Source organism: Arachis duranensis, chromosome 5 (genome assembly GCF_000817695.3).
Source record: "Arachis duranensis cultivar V14167 chromosome 5, aradu.V14167.gnm2.J7QH, whole genome shotgun sequence".
Classification (NCBI taxonomy): domain Eukaryota; kingdom Viridiplantae; phylum Streptophyta; class Magnoliopsida; order Fabales; family Fabaceae; genus Arachis; species Arachis duranensis.
In genome coordinates, this window is record NC_029776.3 from 105,543,904 (window position 1) to 105,560,207 (window position 16,304).

General features: G+C 35.1%; 4 protein-coding genes across 4 annotated transcripts in view; all 4 read left to right on the plus strand.

Annotated features, from left to right (window-relative positions):
* The first annotated feature begins 271 nt into the window (after window positions 1-271).
* LOC107490842 (receptor-like protein EIX2) lies at window positions 272-3,523 on the plus strand. The gene has a single exon (XM_021144025.2). The coding sequence runs from the start codon at window positions 272-274 to the stop codon at window positions 3,521-3,523; it is 3,252 nt and encodes a 1,083-aa protein (XP_020999684.2).
* A 591-nt stretch (window positions 3,524-4,114) lies between these two features.
* LOC107490841 (receptor-like protein EIX2) lies at window positions 4,115-7,916 on the plus strand. Its single transcript, XM_016111658.3, has 2 exons — window positions 4,115-7,518; window positions 7,637-7,916. Exon 1 carries the CDS (start codon window positions 4,171-4,173, stop codon window positions 7,489-7,491), a length of 3,321 nt encoding a protein of 1,106 aa, XP_015967144.2. The 5' UTR covers window positions 4,115-4,170; the 3' UTR covers window positions 7,492-7,518; window positions 7,637-7,916.
* Window positions 7,917-11,868: 3,952 nt separating this feature from the next.
* On the plus strand, window positions 11,869-14,852 carry LOC110281628 (receptor-like protein EIX2). Its single transcript, XM_021144027.2, has 4 exons — window positions 11,869-12,664; window positions 12,779-12,981; window positions 13,052-13,417; window positions 13,506-14,852. The coding sequence occupies exons 1-4, from the start codon at window positions 11,869-11,871 to the stop codon at window positions 14,850-14,852; spliced, it is 2,712 nt and encodes a 903-aa protein (XP_020999686.2).
* Window positions 14,853-15,846: 994 nt separating this feature from the next.
* Window positions 15,847-16,304, plus strand: part of LOC107490840 (uncharacterized) — a 7,721-nt gene continuing 7,263 nt past the window's right edge. The window contains exon 1 of the mRNA XM_052261879.1: window positions 15,847-15,902. Coding sequence (XP_052117839.1) covers window positions 15,847-15,902 — 56 coding nt within the window. The remainder of the gene's footprint in view (window positions 15,903-16,304) is intronic.

Consider the following 16,304-nt stretch of genomic DNA (forward strand, 5'->3'; position numbering starts at 1 on the left):
CTTTCATTCATTTAATATGTTTGGAGAATATGCAATAATTCCGCTTCCACAATTTTTCAAACATATGAAGAAAACAAATGCAAGTATTTGTTTCCGGGAAGATGAGGCTTTGCTAGCTTAGCTAAAATGTTTGTGTATAAATATGTAATCATTTTTTAATGCTAATCCCATCCCATTTATCACCACTTGATTCCATTCTTCCATTGTGATGAGTGCAATGACAATGACAAATCCAACTTGTTTCAAAATTCTCATGAAATCCATACTCATAATGTGCTTCATGTTGCAAGTAGTGGACCTTGTTTGTTCTAAAGAAAATGCAAAGTGTATAGAGAGTGAGAGGGAAGCACTCCTTCAATTCAAAGCTGCCATGGTGGATGACTTCGGCGTGCTCTCGTCGTGGAAGGAGAAGAGCAATTGCTGCCAATGGAAGGGTGTTCATTGCAGCAGACTCACCGGCCATGTGCAAAGACTTGATCTCAGTTCAGAAGCTGAATACATTGAACTCAGAGGAAAGATTCCAGAATCATTGTTGGAGTTGCAACATTTGAGGTACTTAAATTTCACTGGGATTCATTCCCAGGACAATCATATCCCTGAATTCTTTGGTTCTTTGAGAAATTTGAGGTATCTTGATCTGTCACATTGTGGTTTTGGTGGAAAGATTCCAACTCAATTTGGTTCTCTTTCGCATTTGAGATACTTAAATCTTCAAGCTAATCTTCTAGAGGGTTCAATTCCATTTCAACTTGGAAATCTGTCCAAGTTGCAATATCTAAATCTTGATGTCAATGATTTAGAAGGAACAATACCATCTCAAATTGGGAACCTTTCAAGCTTGCAAGAGCTTTATCTCTTCAATTTTGGTACTCTCAAAAATGGTGATGGTGGTGGCCAATGGCTGTCCAAGCTCAATTCTTTAACCCATCTTGATCTGAGTCATGTATTGAATCTTGAGAATTCTCATTACTTGTTCCAAATAGTTGCTAATCTGTCCAACCTAAGAGAGCTAAGTCTAACCAATTGTAACTTTTCGGATCATTCCATCTCTTCATTTTATCCTTTCAAGTTCAAATCATCAAATTCCTTATCTGTCTTTGATCTTTCTTTGAACCACTTCACTTCATCCATGATATTCCACTGGGTGTCAAATGTCACCTCAAACCTCATTGAGCTCAACCTCAGTGATAATAACCTCTTTGAGGATCATGTATCAAATAATTTTTGCATGGCAATGAATTCTCTTGAGAACCTTGACTTAAGAGATAATAAACTCAAGGGGAGCGACATGAAGTTGTTATCGAGTATCTGCACTCTTCGATCATTATACTTGTCCCAAAACAATTTTACTGAAGATCTTGCATCAATTCTTCATAATTTGTCAGCTGGCTGTATGAGGGACTCACTAGAAGAATTGGATTTGGGCAATAATCAAATCACTGGCTCATTACCTGACCTTTCAATCTTTCCATTCTTAAAGCAGTTAGATCTTTCACTCAATCGGCTAAGCGGAAAGATAGCTGAACACATAACATTGCCATCTCAGTTGGAATCATTTTCAGTCTCAGTAAACTCTTTAGAAGGTGTAGTTCCAAATTCATTTGGGAACACATGTACCTTGAGGTCATTATATTTTTCAATGAACAATTTGAGTAAGGAGCTTTCATTGATAATTCACCACTTATCTGGCTGTGCTAGAAATTCACTCCAAGAATTGCATCTAGATGATAATCAAATTTATGGCACATTGCCTGACCTCTCAATATTCCCATCTTTAAAGAAATTATCTCTTGATGCAAATATGCTAAATGGGAGGATTCCTCAAAATATTCAATTTCCACCACAATTGGAGACTTTGTACATGGGATCAACTTCTTTGGAAGGTGTGATTACCAGTCATCATTTTGCTAATATGTCAAAGTTGAAGGTGCTGGATTTGTCTGACAACTCATTGTTCTTGACATTTAGCAATAATTGGGTTCCTTCTTTTCAACTGAGAGAGATATACTTGAGAAATTGCAAGTTAGGTCCATCTTTTCCCAAATGGTTGCAAACACAAGATAACTTGTTGAGCCTTGATATTTCTAATGCTGGAATTTCAGATGTTGTTCCACACTGGTTTTGGAACCTACCATCATGGAAGCTAGAATCAATCAACATTTCATACAACAATCTTACAGGTACTATTCCAAATTTTCCAGTAAGATTTAGTGAATACCCATCGATATCTCTAGCTACTAATCAATTCGAAGGTCCGATCCCACCGTTCTTGCGAAGAGCTATCTCCCTTGATCTGTCTGATAATAAATTTTCAGACTTTGATTTGTTTGCATGTGCCAATGGTATAGTTGAACAATTAGGAAAATTGGATTTTTCAGATAATCATCTATCTGGAAAAATTCCAAATTGTTGGAGCAAGTTCAAGTCTTTAGGCTATATAGATTTGAGTAATAATAATTTGTCTGGAGAAGTTCCTACCTCAATAGGATCAGCTCTTCAACTTCAAGTGTTGATGTTGAGAAACAATCACTTAACTGGGGAGCTACCATTCTCATTAAGGAGTTGCACAAAATTAGTAATGTTAGATGCAGGGGAAAATGAACTATCAGGGGTTATACCTTCTTGGATCGGGGGCGACTTACAACAATTGCAGATGTTGATCTTGCGAAGAAATCGCTTCTATGGAGGTTTACCATTGTCTCTTTGTCACTTAGCAAATATTCACCTTTTGGATATTTCTTCTAACAATCTAAAGGGACAAATTCCTACATGCTTCAAGAACTTCACTGCAATGATTAAGGGAATGGTTTCAGCAATGCCCTATGATGATCATACTTATTTTGTCAACAATACTTTGCAAGGAGCCTCTGATTTTCTCATGGCAGAAGGAGAACAATATGATTTAATTACTCTGTTGATGTGGAAAGGTGTGGAACGGATGTTGAAAAATGACAAGTTACTTTTAAAGGGCATTGATCTATCAAGCAATCAGTTATCAGGAGAAATTCCAACAGAACTTGTGAGTTTGGTTGAATTGGTTACCTTGAATTTATCAAGAAATAATTTATCAGGTGAAATTCCTCTAAAAATTGGTAATCTTGCATCACTAGAATTTCTTGATTTGTCTAGAAACCATCTATTTGGTTTGATTCCTTCTAGTCTTACACAAATCAACCGTTTGTCTATGTTGGATTTGTCTCATAACAATTTGTCTGGAGAGATTCCAATTAGCACACAATTGCAGAGTTTCAATGCCTCAAGTTATGAAGAAAACCAAGATCTTTGTGGGCCACCTCTTGAGAAAATGTGTTTCAAAGGAAAATCATGGCAAACATCTTCAGCAAAAACCAAAGAAGATGATCATGATCCTTTCTACCAAGCATTTTACATGAGCATGGGATTGGGATTTTTTGTTGGATTTTGGGGCATCTTTGGCACCATTCTGTTCAATCGCTTTTGGAGACATGCTTACTTCAAATTCTTGAACAAGTTGACAGACAAAGTTATGTCAAGGTGGTATTAAGTGCGGTTGAATGCACCAAGTTGTTTGAACTATGAAGGCTAGCTTCATTTCATTGGTAATGTTTTGTGACACCTAAAAAAGAAAATTGAATGTGTGATGCTTTGTAACAATTTTGCCTTTCACTTGTCTCATTCTTTAACGAGAAAGTTTAAGTGGAAAGGTGGGGTTTGGTAATGTGTATCATATAGGTGTTTTGCATTTGTGCTTTAATACTTTGATAAATGACAAATAAAAAATAACTTAATGTGTTATGTTTTTTACTTTTAAAAGCCAGATGTATTGATATATTATTTAAAAATTATAATTTTAATATAATTCTATAAATTGAAAGTAAAAAAAAAATGCTTTAACTTTTAGCTTTTGTTCCATATATTTGTAGCATATAAGATGCATCATGCATGTGTACAAACATAGATATATAATTACAATAATTATGTTGACCGCAACTCCACAAGGTTAAGCCATTGACTAGGTCGATTGCATTGCAGGATTGCAGCTTCGACGTAATTTAATCAGAGTTAAAAGTAAATAAAAAAGCTGCTGTAGATATCAAGAGTAGACATATATAATTCAGAGTCCGTTGAACTTGTTTTGCACTCACTTCAGAATTTCTAGTCAAAGCAACTTGCTTGTATTGTTGATGAATTATGAGTTTGAGCGCAATCATGCCGATGAATGCGAGTTGTGGAGCCATATTACTTACAGTTATGGTGGTGTCGATGTTGCATGTTGGAGTTGTTACGAGTGGGTGCATAGAGAGGGAGAGGCAAGCACTGCTGGATTTCAAGGCAGCCGTGGTTGATGACTACGGCATGCTCTCTTCGTGGAAGGGTCGTGATTGCTGCCACTGGAACGGTGTTGGCTGCAGCAACCTCACTGCCCATGTTATCAGTCTCGACCTTCACGGTGACGTCATCTTAACGAGATATTCCTACTTAGAACGACTTTTGAGAGGTAAGATTCCCAGCTCGTTAGTGGAATTGCAGCATCTGAGGTACTTGAACCTCAGTGTCAATCGTTTTGAAGATAACCATATCCCTGAATTCTTTGGTAACCTCACCAGCTTGAGGTATCTTGATTTGTCATTTTGTCACTTTGGTGGAAGAATTCCAACTCAATTTGGATCTCTTCCTCATTTAACATACTTGGATCTTCTTGGCAATGATTTAGAGGGTTCAATCCCTTATCAACTTGGAAATCTGTCCAAGTTGCAGTATCTTGATCTCTCGGAAAATGCTTTACAAGGAACAATACCATCTCAACTTGGGAACCTTTCAAGTTTGCACGAGCTTTACCTTGAGGATACAAGTGATTCTCTCAAAATGAATGATGATGGAGAATGGTTATCCACTCTTACCTCTTTAACCCATCTTGGCTTGACCTCTATATTGAATCTCAACAATTCTTATAAGTGGATACAAGCCATCAGTAATATCTCCACACTAACAGAACTCAGCCTAATCGATTGTGCACTTTCAGATCATTTTATCTCTTCACAAACACCAAGTCTTTCAATGTTCAAATTTCCTAGTTCTCTTTCTGTCTTGGATCTTTCTTATAACACCTTCACTCCTTCCCTGTTATTCCAATGGTTGTCCAATGTCACTTCCAACCTTGTTGAACTTCACCTTGAACTTGACCTTGTTTCCGGCCTCTTAAGGAGTTCCACCCCTGCCACATCAAATCATTTTGACATCACAATGCAATCACTTGAGCGGCTTCACATATCTTATTATCAATTCACGGCCAGGGATTTCAAATCCTTTGCAAATATATGCACCTTATCTTTTTTGTCGGTGTTCGAGAGTAATTTGACTGAAGATTTGGAATCAATTCTTCATAATCTCTCAGCTGGCTGTGTCGTTCACTCACTTCAAGAATTGGATTTGAGCTATAGTCAAATCATTGGCTCAATACCTGATGACCTTTCAATATTCCCGTTTTTAAAAGACTTGTCCCTTGATTTTAATCAGTTAAGAGGAAAAATAGCTGACAATATCAGGTTGCCGTCTCAGTTAAAGGCTTTGTCCATCAGTTCGAACTCTATAGAAGGTGGAATTCCAAAGTCATTTGGAAACATATGTACTTTGGAATCATTAGACTTGTCTTATAACAATATGATAGGAGAGCTACCAGTTGCAATCCAGCACTTGTCTGGATGCTCAAGTCTACAGTACTTGGATCTCAGCAATAATAAATTCAACGGAACCTTGCCTGACATCACATCAATATTCCCATCTTTAATAACATTATCTTTGTCCGAAAATAAGCTAAATGGAAAGGTTCCCGAAGAAATTCGTTTTCCATTGCAGTTGGAGACTTTGATGATGAACTCAAACTCCTTGGAAGGTGTGATCACAGAATCTCATTTTTATAATTTGTCTAACTTGAAGGTCTTGGACTTATCTGGCAACTCATTCGTTTTAAAAATTAATCCTGATTGGATTCCACCTTTTCAGTTGCAAGTGATAAATTTGCAACATTGCATGCTGGGTCCGTATATTCCAAAATGGTTGCAGACACAGAAAAACTTGATCCAACTTGATATTTCCAATGCTGGAATTTCGGATATCACTCCAGAGTGGTTTTGGGCTCTATCAACAAGGCTATACACAATGAACATTTCGTACAACAATCTCACCGGAACAATTCCGAATTTTGCATTGAGGCTTGCGGGATATCCTTCTATATCTCTAGCTGCAAATCAATTTGAAGGCTCAATCCCGCTATTTTTACGAAGAGCTGTGTCCCTGGATCTGTCCAACAATAAATTTTCAGATGTTACTTCATTTGTATGTGCCAATGATACAGCTGAAAGATTAGACCAATTAGATATTTCAAACAATCATTTATCTGGTCAAATCCCTGATTGTTGGGAAAATTTTAAATCATTAGTTTATATAGATGTGAGTAACAATAATTTTTCTGGACAAGTCCCCACTTCAATGGGATCAGTTCTTGAGCTTCGTGTATTGATATTAAGAAACAATAGCTTGATGGGAGAGCTTCCTTTCTCGATGAAGCATTGCAAAAATTTAGTGATGCTGGATGCAGGAGAGAACAAATTATCAGGAATCATTCCTTCTTGGATTGGAAGCAGCTTACAACAACTGCAAATGTTAAGCTTGCGGAAAAATCACTTTTTTGGAAGCATACCATTATCTCTTTGTTTTCTAAATGGCATTCGCTTCTTGGATCTCTCGGTTAATCAGCTGTGGGGCCCAATTCCCAAATGTTTCATTAACTTCACTGCAATGACCACCCAAGAAAGGTTCTTAACAGATTCCCATCATCATTCTTATATTGTCAACGACACCATTATACGGCATATGTATAATTATGATATAATTGCTTTGTTAATGTGGAAAGGTGTAGAACACATATTTGAGAATGATAAGTTGCTTCTCAAAGGTATTGATCTCTCAAGTAATCAATTATCTGAAGACATTCCAACAGAACTTGGGAATTTAGTTGAATTGGTTGCATTGAATTTATCAAGAAATAACTTGACAGGAATAATTCCCTCAGAGATCGGAAGGCTAGTATCTCTAGAATTTCTCGATTTGTCGAGAAACCACTTGTTTGGCTCCATTCCTTCTAGTCTTGCAAAAATTGACCGTCTCTCAATGTTAGATGTGTCACACAATAATTTATCTGGGATGATTCCAATTGGCACACAATTGCAGAGCTTTAATGCCACAAGTTATGAAGAAAATCAAGATCTATGTGGGCTACCTCTTGAAAAGTTGTGTTTTGTAAAAGAACCGCATCAAGAATCTGTGGTTAAAACCCAAGATGAGGATGATGATTTTCTTCAAACATTCTTTATGAGCATGGGATTGGGATTCTTTGTTGGATTCTGGGGGATCTTTGGCACTATCCTCTTCAATCGCTCATGGAGACATGCTTACTTCCGATTCTTGAACAACATAACAGAAAAAGTTATGTCAAGGTGGCAACGGTGGTGATAAATGCAGCAACTACTAGCTTGATTGGTAATACCTTCTCTTTTATTTATTTTAAGTTGATCTTATTTCGATTTTTTTATATGAAATATTGTTCAACCTATGGACTTTGAATGATGTTAATGGTTTCTTATCTTTTCACTGATAGCGGGATCGGCGATCATGTGCCGGCATCATTCTAGTCAGGAAGCAAATAAAGCTGCAGTACTTTTAATTTAAGTGATCAATAAAACTTAGTCGTTCGTGAAGTGTGTGTGAGAAACTTTAAAAGTAAATAAAATGAGTTGTGTATTTGTAACTAAGTACTAGTGAGTGTTACTTATTGATATATCAGTTTGTATTTGTGAATTGTAACTACCGGTTACCAATCAGTGTTCTGATGTATTTGGTTTAGACAAGAGAATATGATATCTATTTTATATCTTTCATGGGATAATGATCATCAAATCATTTTTGCATGGTAATGAATTTTCTTGAAAAGCTTGACTAAAAAGAGAATGGCTTGAACAACAGCAACTCAATATGGCTTTACTGAATTCAACTAAGTAGGAAGATGGGATAATGTTAAACAATCATTATTTCAGATGGATCATAGTCATGCATGTGACATAGTTGTTTGAGATTTTGGTGCATTTGTTTGCATAACATTTATCTCACGTTCGCTCTTGCATATGTGTAAGCCACAAGAACTCTGTTTTTTTTCCTGTTTTGGACGCCTACTTCTACTTCCATGCATTCATCATGACTGTATCCAACAAACCTAAAATTCTTTTCTTTAATTTGCAGTTGTTGCATCCAAAACACGCGGTGTTATAGTGAACACATTTGAGAACTTATTAGAACCAAGACGCCTCAAAGCGAATTCTGAAGGTTCAGCACGCATGCTCATTTGTCCAACACCACCAGTTTTCTACGTGGGACCTTCACTTGCAACAAAATCAAAATCACAAACGCGGGTTGTGCATGATAATGAATGCACGAGTTGGTTGAACATGAAAACCTAGTAAAAGTGAGTGTTGTCTTTCTTTGTTTTAGAAGCATGCACGACGTTTATGTACTGTTATCCAAAGAGCAGTAACATGAAATGGCCTATCCGTTGGAGAGAAGTAGCCAAAGGTTCTTGTGGCTCGTGTGAAAGCGAGTTAGGGTTGCCATGGATGAAGATGAGTCTTCTCATCTTGCATTCAGTATTCACCCACCTTCTCAATCACATTTAATCCGCAAAAAGTACTAAAAGACCTATGTATTTCGTTATGGATCTTATAACAAATATTATACATTTTTTCACTCTAAAATTATCTTAATTAAATATGTCAAATTATCAAGATTCTAAAATTGGTTCATCGAACCAGTTCAAACATCATAATCTTTTCTTACTTACCTAAAGTCACCAGTTTAATTCTCACTCTTAACTTAAAAAAAAAAAAGATTGGTTGATCGATCCAGTCGCAGCACAACTTCTTGCAACATGTATATAGACACACATTAAGTTATACCATTTATAAAAAAGAAAAGTACAAGGAGTGAACTACCAGTCAAACATTGAACAACTCAATTAATAATGATTAATTTTAAATAATTTTTTTAAATTTAAAATTTAATTAATTGACATTAATGGTATTTTTGAATCAAAATTTGTCCTAATTATTTTCACTTCCATTCACCATTCACAACACAAACCCACAAATTCTAATCAATTTTCCCAATGTCCCATGCTGCCGTGGTTTCGCCCTCGCGGCCCTAGTGTCACCGCTGCACTGTCCTCGTGCGCCATCGCCGGTCGTCTTTACATCCTTCTTCGCTACCTCATATGTCGTTCGCGCTGGAAAGACAACCACCATCGTGCTTCTACTTCACCCTACTCACGTCCCATTGCGACTCCCCATCGCTCGCCACTCGCACCCCATGATTCTCCATCCGTCGCGATGCAGCCACCACCAGATCCCCATTTGCGACGCGCGATCAACTACTCCGATCCATGGCGACTCCTCCACTCGTTGCAATATGCCACTGCGAGTCCCCCCACTGTCCACGCAATGCCGTCCAAAATGTCGTCGCTGGCCGTCCTGCGGCTCTTTTTCTCCTCCTATTTGGTTTTGAATGATTTTTTTAACTAGTTTTTATGTTTCTTTTTTCTACATTACGGATAATTCTTTTTATTAGTTATAGATGATTTTTTTTATGTTTTGTATGTTTTTTTTTTAGGATTTGGATGATTTTTTATTAGTTTTGGATGATTCTTTTTCCTATGTTTTGTATGTTTTTTTCTTAGCATTTTGATGATTCTTTATCTTATATTTTGGTATTTTTGTTTTCTGGAATTTCAATTTTTTTTTGGAAAGAGAAATTAGTGTTTGCGTAATAAATGGTAAAAGGTAAATTAAAGTAAGAAAAGGTAATTAATAATCATTAATTTTGTATTTTTTTAAAAAAATTAAATAATTACTAATTATATAATTCAAAAATATTTATTTGCTTATTGTTGGCTAGACTCTTTTTAGTTCTCTANTTTTTTTAAATTAAATTTAATAAAATATATTTATATATAATATATAATAGTTAAATTTAATGAACGAGTTTAATGTGCACATGGTATTTTTTCTAACATCACAATTATTTGTGTATTCATGTATATCAAATCAATGTCATAATAAGTCTTTGTGCTAGTTAATAGTAAACATAGTGCGATACATGAGACTAACTAGTTTTCTATAGATTAAAAAGATCAAATATGATGGATATTCAATAAAGATTTTATAATTATTTTTAGGTAATTTTTTTATTATTAAACAGGGAATTATAAAGTTAAATTGTAATATATTATAAAAATATTATTTTTATTTAAAATATAACTAAATAAATATATCATACTTATTTTAAATATATTTATGAACAGATATTTTTTATATCTTTATTAATTAGCGTAGGTGCAAAAAGTATTATCTAAGTATAATAGATGCATCATGGGTGGATGTGTACAAAGTTAAATATAGTAGTACCAAAGCTAAATATAATTAGTAATAATTTTGTTGACTGTGTTAATGAATTATATTTCGAATAATATATGACATAATTTTTTTTATATTCATTTAAGAGGTATTGGGTTCGAGTCTTTCTATCTTCACTAAAAAAATTGTTGACCGCAATTTTAAAATATTAAAAATGTATTTCCGTTGCATTAAGGTACTCTTAGCCACTACATTCAACATTTATTTTTCTTTTACCAACTTTATCTTTTATATATATTGATGTTATTACATTATTTATAAAATTCTTATTATTTCTCTCTATATGAATTCTTTTTTTATTATTTATTATTTATATTTTTTATTAATTTTTTATTTCACATTATATATTTTTATAATTATAATTTTTGTGTATTATATTTATTATTATCTTTTTATAATAGAATTTATTGATCCCATTAGATAATAATAATAATAGTTAAAAATTATAATGTACTAAAAAAGAGTACTAAGAGTATTAAAAATATACTATATAAAAAATATATAAGAAAAAAATATAAAAAAAATTAAACATGTATAAAAAAATAATATTATAATTTAATGTCACGTCCTTTTAAGTAATTAAGTAATTATCTATCTAAAAGTAAGTAATTTTAATTAATATTATCCAAACAATATTTATTTTATCAAATCAATTTTGGTAAAAAATTGTCAAACATAAATCATATCGACAAAAACTTACTTCTATTCAAAATCAATTCTATAAATCACTCTTATGCGATCTTATTCAAACTCTAATTTGACTAACCACAAGCCAAACATACGCTAAGTCATTGACTACGGCAATTGCATTGCAGGCTTGCAAGGTCGACGTAATTTAATAAGAGTAAAAAAAAAAAACAGCTGTAGATATCAAGAGTAGACATGTATAATTCAAGGTTCATTGTGTGTTTATGCCGATGGATCCAAGTTGTGGAGCCACATTTATGGTTATCGTGGTGTTGATGTTGCATGTTGGAGTGAGTGGGTGCCTTGAGAGACAGAGGGGAGTATAGAATGGATCGTCCTCATTGATCAAAGTTGAAAGTTCAAGCATGGATAACTGTATATCAAAGAAGATGGTGAAGGTAGGGTCATTTACCTTGACTTGTTGATGGATAGAATCCAGTTAGTTTCGCTTAGTTACTTATTGTTAAAAGAAGTGATTTGATAGCTGAAAATGTGGCAAGGCATCTTCCATATATCTGCATTGAAAAGAACGACCTTGCACAATTAATGACTACGCGGAAAGAAAGAAAAATACGGGTGTAGGAATGGCTAACAGCAGTGCTTACATATGTGATGATTTGCATTGCTACCACACTCAGCCAAGTATCATTCTCGATTTCATACTTCACTTGTGATGAGCGTGGTCATGATGAGGATGAATCTGAATCCTGTTCCGTTCATGATTCTGATTGAAACTGCATTACTATTTATTATGATGCTGCTGTTGGCAGGAGGAGCAGGAGGAGTAGGAGGAGAGGTGAAGTGCGCAGAGAGGGAGAGGCAAGCATTGCTGGATTTCAAGGCCGCCATGGTTGATGACTATGGCATGCTCTCGTCGTGGAAGGGCCGTGATTGCTGCCATTGGAACGGTGTTCGCTGCAGCAACCTCACTGCCCATGTAATCAGTCTCGACCTTCACGGTGACTCCATCGGAAATGAATATTTCTACTTTGAACGATTTTTGAGAGGTAAGATTCCCAGCTCGTTAGTGGCATTGCAGCACCTCAGGTACTTGAACCTCAGCTTCAATGGTTTTGAAGACTACCATATCCCTGAATTCTTTGGTAACCTCACCAGCTTGAGGTATCTTGACCTGTCCAATTGTTACTTTGATGGAAGAATTCCAAGTCAAATTGGATCTCTTTCACATTTAACATACTTGAATCTTCATGCTAATAACTTAGAGGATTCAATCCCTTATCAACTTGGAAATCTGACCAAGTTGCAGTATCTTGATCTCTCAAGAAATGCTTTACAGGGAATAATACCATCTCAACTTGGGAACCTTTCAAGCTTGCACGAGCTTTACCTTGACGGTACACGTGGTTCTCTCAAAATGAATGATGATGGACAATGGTTATCCACTCTTACCTCTTTAACCCATCTTGACTTGCGCTCTATATTGAATCTCAACAATTCCTATAAGTGGATACAAGCCATCAGTAATATCTCCACACTAACCAAACTCATCCTATTCGATTGTGCACTTTCAGATCATTTTATCTCTTCACAAACACTAAGACTTTCCAAGTTCAAATTTCCTAATTCTCTTTCAGTCTTGCGTCTTTCTTATAACACCTTCACTCCTTCCCTGTTATTTCAATGGTTGTCCAATGTCACTTCCAACCTTGTTGAACTTCACCTTGAACTTGACCTTGTTTCCGGCCTCTTAAGGAGTTCCACCCCTGCCACATCAAATCATTTTGACATCACAATGCAATCACTTGAGCGGCTTCACATATCTTATTATCAATTCACGGCATTATTATCAAATCAGGGCCAGGGATTTCAAATCCTTTCCGAATATATGCACCTTATCTTTTTTACAGGTCTTTGGTAGCGATTTGACTGAAGATTTGGAATCAGTTCTTCATAATCTCTCAGCTGGCTGTGTCACTCACTCACTTCAAGAGTTGTATTTGGGCGATAACCAGATGACTGGCTCAATACCTGATGACCTTTCAATATTCCCATTTTTAAAAGAGTTGGACCTTTCGGGTAATCAGTTAAGAGGGAAAATACCTGACAATATCAGGTTGCCATCTCAGTTAAAGGCTTTGTCCATCAGTTGGAACTCTATAGAAGGTGGAATTCCAAAGTCATTTGGAAACACATGTAGTCTCGCATCATTAGACTTGTCCCACAACACTTTGACGGCAGAGCTTCCAGTTGCAATCCAGCACTTGTCTGGATGCGCAAGATATTCACTCCAATATTTGAATCTCGAAGATAACCAATTCAACGGAACTTTGCCTGACATCTCAATTTTCCCATCTTTAACAGATTTATATTTGTTGGGCTCTATCAACAAGGCTAGTCAGCATGAACATTTCATACAATAATCTCAGTGGTGTGATTCCAGATTTTCCATTAAGATTTACAGAATACCCTTCCATATCTCTAGCTGTAAACCATTTTGAAGGCCCAATCCCGCCATTTTTACGTAGAGCTCAATCCCTTGATCTCTCTAGCAATAAATTTTCAGATTTGGCTCTTTTTGTATGTACCAATGATACAGCTGAAAGATTAGGCCAACTAGATATTTCAAATAATATTTTCTCAGGCCAAATCCCAAACTGTTGGAGCAACTTCAAATCATTGGCCTATATAGATGTGAGTAGCAATAATTTCTCTGGACAAGTTCCCTCTTCAATGGGATTAGTTGTTAAGCTTCATGTATTGATATTGAGAAACAATAGCTTTACAGGAGGGCTGCCCATTTCACTGAAGAATTGTACAAACTTAGTGATGCTAGATGCAGGAGACAACAGGTTATCAGGAATTATTCCTCCTTGGATTGGAAGCAGCTTACAACAATTGGAGATGTTAAGCTTGCGAGAAAATCTCCTTTCTGGAAGTGTACCATCAGCTTTTTGTTCTCTTACAAGCCTCCACTTCTTGGATCTATCAGGTAACCATATCAAGGGACAAATTCCAAAATGTTTCAAGAATTTCACAGCAATGGCTCATGAAGAGATCATACAAGATCCTTTCTCTCATTCTTATACTGTTCCCCACATTAATGGCCCCAGGTATCTCTATAATTATGACATAATTACTTTGTTGATGTGGAAAGGTACAGAACAAAATTTCAACAATGATAAGTTACTTCTAAAAGGTATTGATCTCTCAAGTAATCACTTGTCAGGAGACATTCCATCAGAACTTGAGAATTTGGTGGAGCTAGTTTCATTGAATTTATCAAGAAATAACTTGACAGGAAAAATTCCTTCAGGAATTGGAAGGTTGTTATCATTGGAGTCGCTTGATTTGTCAAGAAACCATTTATTTGGCTCCATTCCTTCTAGTCTTGCACAAATTAGTTTTCTCTCTGTGTTGGATTTATCACATAATAATTTGTCTGGACAAATTCCAACTGGCACACAGTTGCAGAGTTTCAATGCCTCAAGCTACGAAGAAAATCAAAATCTCTGTGGGTTACCTCTTGAAAACATGTGTCCCAAGGAAGAGCCACGTCAAGAATCTTTGGTTAAAACCCAAGATGAGAATGATGGTTTTATTCAAGCATTCTTTGCAAGCATGGGATTGGATTCTTTGTCGGATTCTGGGGGATCTTTGGCACTATTCTCTTCAATAGCTCATGGAGACATGCTTACTTCCGGTTCTTGAACAACATAACAGAAAAAGTTATGTCAAGGTGGCAATGGTGGTGATAAATACAACAAGTACTAGCTTGATTGGTAATACTTTTTTTTTTTTATTTATTTCAAGTTGATCTTATTTCAATTTTTTGTTGATATGAAATATTGTTCAACCTATGAACTTTGAATGATGTTAATGGTTTCTTATCTTTTCACTGATAGTGGATCGGCGACCATGTGCCCACATCATTTTAGTCAGGAAGCAAATAAAGCAGCAGTACTTTCAAATGATGAATAAAACTAATTAGTCGTTCATGAAGTGAGTGTGTGAAACTTTAAAAGTAAATAAAATGAGTTGTGTATTTGTAACTAAGTACTAGTGAGTGTTACTTATTAATATATCAGTTTGTATTTGTGAATTGTAACTACCAGTTACCAATCAATGTTGTGATATTTGGTTTAGACAAGAGAATATGATATCTATTTTATATCTTTCATGGGATAATAGTCATCAAATCATTTTTGCATGGTAATGAATTTTCTTGAAAAGCTTGATTAGCAGCTCAATATGTGTTATACCCACGAAAAAAAAAAAAAAGGAAACAGAAGTGCATAGTCACGTGGGTGGCACATGTCCCCACTTAAACCCCTTCCCCCCTCATTCTCTCGAGCCTTCCCTGATCCCCCCCCTCTCTTTTATTTTCATTTCCTTCATACAAATCAAAACCAAACCCTCTCTTTTCCTTCATCTCCTCTTCCATTTCATCTTTTTCATTTCAAAATCTTCATCCAACCACAACACACCAGATTTCATTTTACCCTTTTATTTTATCTCTATTTTAATATATCATCTATATTCAAAGTAAATTTTTATTTTTCACAACCCCAAATCAAGAAGCTCATACTAATGAGTGAAGGAAGCATTCAAATTTGAGTTCCAATTATTATTGAGGCTTCAAGGTAACTCTTTGACTCAATAATTAGCCATATTCCCAATTTTTGTCATCTATATATTTATGGGTATGTATAAATCCGAATTAGGGTTATTAGGGTTAGAAAATTTGGGGCTTTTGTCAAGGTGAGTAAGATTATGTTAATTGACAATATTAGTAGCTCACAAATATCATTATTGTCATATTTCTAGAGTTGTAGAATTATTGGACATCATTTGGTAGCTCGTTGACGCGCTCAGAGTTGCTTCCGGTTCTTTTGAATCAAGTTGTGAGTGGATATTATATCTATAATTGTTTTTAAATATATTATTATCAATATCTATGTTGAATCATTAATTTTGGAGTTTGAAAATATTTTATTATTGTGATTTCTGAATTTTTGAAAATAAATATTGATTTGTGAAACTTACAATTTTATAAAAATACACACGAGATGATATTTATATATTTTGTAAAGCATACATGTTTTTTTTTTATTTGACTTTATTAAATTTTAATTAAATTTTAGTATGCATTCTTATATATAT